The 7,589-nt window shown below is 43.8% G+C and overlaps 1 protein-coding gene across 1 annotated transcript; it reads left to right on the plus strand.

The window, feature by feature from the left end:
* The first annotated feature begins 704 nt into the window (after nucleotides 1-704).
* Nucleotides 705-7,326, plus strand: Nudt11 (nudix hydrolase 11). The gene is made up of 2 exons (NM_001401204.1): nucleotides 705-1,521; nucleotides 5,636-7,326. Coding segments are annotated over exons 1-2 (495 nt in total). The 5' UTR covers nucleotides 705-1,027; the 3' UTR covers nucleotides 5,637-7,326.
* Nucleotides 7,327-7,589: the final 263 nt, after the last annotated feature.

Consider the following 7,589-nt stretch of genomic DNA (forward strand, 5'->3'; position numbering starts at 1 on the left):
GTCCCAGAAACAGCTTGCAAAGGGATTGAAAGGAGGGTTGTAGCAAGGAGTCCCAGGGTTCCCTGAGTGGGAACCTGCGCAAAATGTGAAAGTGTTTAAGGCAAGGGCTGAGCCAACATGGTCGACATGCTGCAGAAGGGAACCTGTTGAAGAAGGCGAGCTGCATGTGACTCAGCAAAGATTAGTCTGGCAAGACTCTCATTGGTCATTCTGGCGACACCAGGCCTTCTGCCTATAAATAAGGCAGTGAAGTTCATGATGGGAGCTGAGTGTGATGTGCGGGCCTCGACCCCTCTGCTTAGGCGTTTCTCAGGGAAGGCCTGGCTCCCTCTGCTTCCAGGTCTGGCTGAGACACACACGTGGTGAGGACCCTCTGCAAAGTCACAATTGGGTGCACCTCCCAGCGCACTGGCAGCTAGAAGCTTCCCAGTCCCAGCTGTGCTGGGCGCCTGCGCAGTGGGCCGGCGGCATCACGGTTTGCGGGAGTCGGGAGACCCCCGCCTCCGCCCCTCCGCCCCTCGCCCTCCGCCGCGCCCGCGCACGCGGTCCCGGTCGCGCGCGCGCACCCGGCTCACCTCGCTCAACCCCTGGCGCGGCGGCAACAGCGGCGGCGGAGGAGCGGGCGAGCGCGCGCGCGATCGCGGCGATCAGGAGGGCGGGGACCGCGCACGGTCCACTCTGGGGCTGTGCGGAGGCGCGGGCACTGGGCTCCGCGCTCCGGGCGGCGGAAGCGGCGCCTCCAATCAGGCGGCGGGCTCGCGACCCTCAGCGCGCCCGGCCCGTGCTGTCCGCCCCGCGGACTGACTGACGCGCCGGCTCGCCCCCGCCCCCGCGTCCACCCCCGCCTCGTCTCCCAGGGCTCAGCTCAGGCTCCGCTCCTCTCCGCTCCACTCCGCTCCACTCTGCTCTCCTCCAGCCTCGCCAGGCCCTCTCCCTGCCCGCGGGAGCTTCTCGGCTGCGAGGCGGCGGCCAGCTCGCTAGGCAGCTGCAAGCGACCTCAGAGGCGGCAGCGGCGGCGGCGCTGAGGATGAAGTGCAAGCCGAACCAGACGCGGACCTACGACCCCGAGGGCTTCAAGAAGCGCGCCGCGTGCCTGTGCTTCCGCAGCGAGCGCGAGGACGAGGTGCTGCTGGTCAGCAGCAGCCGCTACCCGGACCGCTGGATCGTGCCGGGCGGAGGCATGGAGCCCGAGGAGGAGCCGGACGGCGCGGCGGTGCGCGAGGTGTACGAGGAGGCGGGAGTCAAGGGGAAGTTGGGCCGCTTGCTGGGCGTCTTCGAGCAGAACCAGGACCGCAAGCACCGGACCTACGTGTTCGTGCTCACCGTCACCGAGCTGCTGGAGGATTGGGAAGACTCGGTCAGCATCGGCAGGAAGCGCGAGTGGTTCAAGATCGAAGATGCCATCAAGGTCCTGCAGTGCCACAAGCCCGTGCATGCCGAGTACCTGGAGAAACTGAAGCTGGGCGGCTCCCCTACTAATGGGAACTCGGCCGCCCCGTCCCCGCCAGAGAGCGAGCCCTAGTATGTACCGCTGCCGCCCGGACTCCTGCCTGTCGCGTCCCCGCACTTGCTTCCTGCCTGCCAGGGGAGCACCTCTCCTGCCCTGTGCGCCTGCCCGCACGGGCAGGAGAGAGGCTTCTTTTGTTTCCTTGGCAGGCAGACCTCTGAATCACGCTTGCAAACTGTCTCTGTTGCCAGGCGCTGTTTGCAGACAATTTGCACGTTTTTCAGATGCTTTTCCAATCGCTTCTTGGTGACACTGTAAAAATCTTGCGGTCAGCCACAGCTGCATGGGATTTTGTGAAAGGTGCCTTAACTGCTTGCTCTGCTCTTCTTTGAGGGTGTGTGTGTGTGTGTGTGTGTGTGTGTGTGTGTGTGTGTGTGTGTTTGTGTGCGCGCGCATGTGTGTGCGCGTGTGTGTTTACCTCCACGTCTGTGTGTGCTCCTGAGCCTGTCTGCTCTGTGATGTTTTTGTTTGGAAGGGTTTTTATTCCCCTTTATACAGCCTTCACATGTGTTTGTGAATAGTGCCTGTGAGCAGTTTTGTTGTAGGTCTTTATCTGGTTTGTTTCCTAGTGGAGGGGCCTTTAGTTTTATCCACTGGTGATGGCTGGGCAAGCTGCGGAGGGAGGGGACTTTTTTTTTTTTTGGTTCTTGTTGTTTTGTTTTTTCATGTTTCCCCCTTCACAGCCTTGCTTCTTGGCAGTGATCCATTCTTGGTACACTTTGACTCAGATGATTTGTTTGAAAATAAATGAAGAAAAAGAGCAATTGGTGCTTTTAACCTTTTCCTTTCTTCACACAGTACTTTTAGCATTCAGAATGCCATCCAATAGGCCAAGAGCAGGAACTTAACTGCTTTTTTATATGACCAAACCATTTTAATTTTCAAGAAAAATTTACAGGTGATGATTTTTCATTGCTGATTTCTTATCCTGGTAAAATCAATGTTTCTGGAGAATTGCTAATTAGATACTTTTTTCAGGATAATTGTGGTTATACAGTTGTTTTAGCCTGGACATCCAGTAATAACAGTGTCAAAGAACTAAACTCAGTTGATTTGGATCTATTCATGTTTTACTCTTATTTTGAAAACAGAAAACAATTCACAGGATATTTTTTCATCATACTCCTTGCCCTGCCCCCAGTCCTCCTCACCCTCTCACCCACACTCAGATTTGTGCTCCTTCTTGCTCAAAAACAAAATCAAGGAAACAAACAAATCGCACCCAAAGACAAACAGCAAACCCCTACAAGATAAAAGCACACAAAATAACAACATGGAGTCTGTTTTACGTTGGTTAACTATTCCTGAGCATGAGGCGTACCCTGGATTTGGGTTGACACACATAGTGTAACTCCATTAGAGATACCTGCTTTTCTCTGTCCCAGCAAGTACCTGTTGCAAAGAACTTCTTGATTGTGGGTGGGACTTTCTACTCACTTTCCCTTCTCCATGCTGAGATTTTGTGTGGCTAGGATGTTCAGGCCTTGTACTTGCTGTCACAGGCTCTATGAGCGCATGTGCATAGCAACCCTGCTGTGTCTGGAAGATGTTGTTTCCTAGTGTCATACACTTCTTCTGACTCCACAGTCTTCCCATTGAGTCCCCTTCCACATAGGTCTCTGAGCCTTGAGGAAGGGTGTTTAATAAAGAGAGCCCAGTTCATTGCTCTGAAATTACATTTTTTAAAACATAATTAGTGCTAAAACTTTAATGGGGCATCATCTTTATAAAAGATGGATTTTCATTTAGTTCATGTACACATAATTTGTGAATCAGTTGTTATTTCACCAACACTTGAAGTACTTCAGTATCCAGCTCCTGAAATTCACACTTTCTATTTCGAACTCCTTATCACAATACTGGGATTCTTGTATCTTTTAATACCAGAGATAATTTTGGTTTTGAACTGTATGTATCCTGGTTCTTACTGCCTTATTTTGCAACTTAACATTCAGAGTATTCAAATGTTTTCCTCCATTTGTCTGGAAGTTGTTTCAAAATTAATACTGGTTTAGGCTTCTAAAAATGGGGTCCTTCTAAAGAAATGTGGTTCCCCTTTATGAAAAAATTTCTGTCACTTTAAAATATAAAGCCTAATTTCCAAAATATACTTTGATCTCTCATCAAAGGAAAGAGTATATGACTAATTTGAAGCACTTATTTTAATTCGAATCAAAATGAGGTTTGCTAGTTAAAGTTTCTAATAGATTATGTGATTTTTATCTCCACTAATCATAAGTTCTACATTGATCTTGCAGATAAAATGGATTTGGTTTTTTGAATATTTCTTTTCATAAACGCCTTAGAAATGCTGTGAGAAATGCATTGGAAGCTTATATTTGATATTACTAGAGTCAGCAATGTGTCAACCTTTAAAATTAAATTTATTTGTGTGTGTATGCATGTGCACACACATGCATAAACAACCCTCATGCATATGTATGCATGCATGTGTAGGAGAATGCCCTTGTACAGATGCAGAGGTCAGAGAACTATGTGTGGGAGTGGTGCTATCTTCTTCCGCCATGTGGGTCCCAGGAACAGAACTCATTTAGTCAGGAGTTGGTGGCAAATAGTTTTATCCATTGAACCATCTTGCAGGTCCTCTTATTGCATTCCTAAATTAGGTATTATGCATAATTAAAATGTATTCATAATTCATTATTAAGAATTGTTTGTCTATAAATATACTGTGACTCCCCCCTCTCTTAAAATACTTTATTTCTTTAGGCTTGGGTTTCAGCATCATTGAGTTTTTTTTTTCAATATTCTGTGAAACATAGATGTGTCAGAAAAATCACAAACTCCTAGGAAATTATTTTTATCTTTAAGATTTTGTCAATAGTCCCAGATCTGAACAGGTTACAGGGGATAATATACTAATTTCTACCAGTCAGTCTTCCAAAAAGTGTCAGTAACTGGGTATTTTTGCCTTGTAAGAGTGCTAAGTCATTTTACTATTTATACTTATACTAAAATATATAGCCAAATTTTATATCCATCTTTCAGTTGAAAAGGGAAGAGCACTCCATCAGATAATTGTGATTTGCAGACAGGAATTGGAAATGTATTTCCCACTTGTTGAAGTGTTTGGTTGGTAACCAGGGATTTTTCCCCAGGTTCTCATGCACAGTGAGCATGTACTGGGCCACGGAGCTCCACCCAAAGCTCCATGATAGAATATTTTGTTCTTTCAGATGTTCAAAGAAGAAACTTTTTAATAAATATAGTCTTATGTTAATATAGGTTTGTATGTGTAGTGGATACTTATAACCTTGCTATACTTTAAAGAAACAAGCTAGAAATAGGAAATTTACTTTTATAACCCATTTGCTTTATTCCTTTATATGGATTTATTTTGGGTGATTGATAGAAAAGGGTTATCATTGAACAGTATGGGTTCATTAACTAAGGTTTCTATAAGAATGCCTTATAGGATCTAGAAGAAAATATTCCCTGGCCAGAATTTTTACCTTCAGGCTTACTATTTTCCTGGTAGCCCTCTCATGGTACTATACTGTATGGCACATGTTTAGACATTTTTGAGCAAACAGAACTATGAGAATTCATTATGGCCACATGACATTTTTATGAGAGGACAGGAGGTGAGGACACTACACTGGGGCTTGGAAGTCAGACCCAGGTATACTTCTTTCATTGTAATTTCATCCAAGTTACCAAACACCTATGCACTCAGGTTTTCTCTTAAATCTGTCATTGTAGATAATGTACATAGACATTGCATAAATATCTCCGATGAGATACTCTTTTTAACTGGATTAAGGCACTTCTGTGTGATGGTTAACAGTTACACAGTTAACAGCCACCAGCCTAAATTACTCCTGTAAGTGTAGACTCTAGTCTTATAGGGTAGAATTTTTCTTTTTGCATCTTCATTGCTAATTCCCTTCTGGTAATCACTGGTTTCATAATATTTATAGGTAAGGGTGTGTGTACTGGTTTCATAATTTTTATAGGTAAGGGTGTGTGTGCATGTGTGCGTACCTTGCACTTGCTTTAGAGCCTGCGAGGGCTTTCTAAAGACTAAGTGACCTGGTGCACCTAGTCTGTCAGTTGCAAGAATTGTAAATGGATACTTGTTGAATGTATGTTTATTTCTTTTTCCAGATGAACAGAGACATGTTCAAGATCACACAGAAATCATCCTTGATGTGAACCCAGTATTCAGTGGTATTGTCAAGTTCACCGGAGCACCTTTAAGGTTCCTAAGGAGACCACTCATCTGGTTTTCCTCCTACATCTTGGAACACTCCTGTTTATCTTACCAACGTTTTTGCTCTGGTTGTTATACTATTGTGTGTGAACGGACTTAATTCAGCACCTATAGCCTTTTGTTGTGCTTTTCTGATGTGTCTGCCTTCTTCATTAGACCTTTGAGAGCAACGACTATTTTTCCTTACTCTGCATATTCTGCATCCAAGACACTACTTGAAATATGGTTGGCATCACTGGAGGTCTTTGATTCTATTAGTATTTTGTAATCTCTTTGTGGCTAAACATTTCCCTCCCAATCTGGTGCTAGTAGAGTATCCGCTGTCTAAGCACCATGTGTGTAGGTCATTTGTATTAGGTGTTACAGAAACATTTCAGGACAGATTGAGATGTTCCAGGACAAGAATTAATACTCATTTTTATGTCATACCACACAATGGCTGGCACAGTTTTAATAGTATGTCATCACTTAGGGTAACATTTTATAGAATTAGTCCCTCACCTAACAACTTTAGTGTTTTTGTACTGTTGTTAATTTGCTTAAAATTTTATTCAAAAAGTATCTCTTGCTATAAAGGTAATTGTAACACATTACAATGAAAACCTATTATTGTGAGTTTTTATAAAAATTTTAAATTAATATACAAAGAATAATACGTTTAATTTTTGCAATGCTCTACTTCTAAAATGTCACCTTAACATTTCCTTGCAGAAAATGCTGGGGTTCTTTTTGGTTTTACAGATTCAATATTCTATATTGTTTGATGGTAAGCAGGAAGAGAAACTGCTAGTTAAGCAGTTTTCAGAGCTAATTGTGCCATTTAGTTGCCTAAGTGTCTTTGCCTCTCTCACTGTTTCAGTTGGCGGTGGTTCTCATCCTTTTCCTAGTGCAGTCAGCTGGCTCCTCAGTACGAAGCTCTCTGCATGTTTATGCAGAGGAGCAGGAGTGCTAAATTGGTGTCCCTTAGAAAGGCTTCAGGGAAAGAGACTGCTGTAAAGGGGAACACAAAATGAAGAATTTAAATGAGGGAGCTCAGCTCAACTCTTTCCTGAAGAATAACTTTATGCCAAGGACAAGGACAGAGACACAGAGTTTTGTCACAGGGTGTGTGATGTCAACACTTTTACTCAGCTCATCATAAGGGTTCCAAAGAGGCTCCAATACAGCTGGTTGTTGTGTTTCGCTTTTTTCATTATAAACCATTATATTGGGAAAGGCTTGAACTCCAATTTAGTGTTAACACCCTTCCTCATGGTACCAGTGACATGTATTGTGTCCCCACATCTTACAGACTTTAAAATAAAACTACACGTTATGACTTACTGGAGTTTCTATTTGTGATATGTACTGTGGATTTGCTTTCTAAAGAAACCCTTATCTTTTACAAAACTCTACTGAAAATTTACAGAGATGCTACTGTTCCTTGCTTCAATATAATCAGGGTGGTATAAGTTTGTACATAGGTGAAAAGAGATTGACTCTGACTTGATAATTGTTGAAGCTGTGTGATAAATGTTTGAGATTTCATTATTCTCTATACTTTTGTATATGTTTGAAATTTTCCATAATAAAAAGTGCAAAACTATATTCCTTAGAGTTTACTTGTAGGCTGCCTCTCCCTTTTAGAATCTAAGTACGGATGGCTGGTCAGAATAAGAATTAACAGCACAGAAACATAAGCCTATTCTATTCTAAAAAGGTAGCTTTTCTTTGAAGCTAAATCTGTTGCTAGAAGTTTTTTCTTGGAAAACCTCCAGTTAACATATGCAAAGGATCTTTGTCCACCCAGTGTGAATATGTGAGCAGGGGACATAAACTAAAGTGCAGATGGAACATCATTTAATAAAT

The sequence above is a fragment of the Rattus norvegicus genome, chromosome X (genome assembly GCF_036323735.1).
Source record: "Rattus norvegicus strain BN/NHsdMcwi chromosome X, GRCr8, whole genome shotgun sequence".
NCBI classification, from domain to species: Eukaryota; Metazoa; Chordata; class Mammalia; order Rodentia; family Muridae; genus Rattus; species Rattus norvegicus.

Excerpts from the sequence above, each read along its gene's own strand:
- Nudt11 (NM_001401204.1), top strand. The coding sequence starts at position 1,028 with ATGAAGTGCAAGCCGAACCAGACGCGGACCTACGACCCCGAGGGCTTC.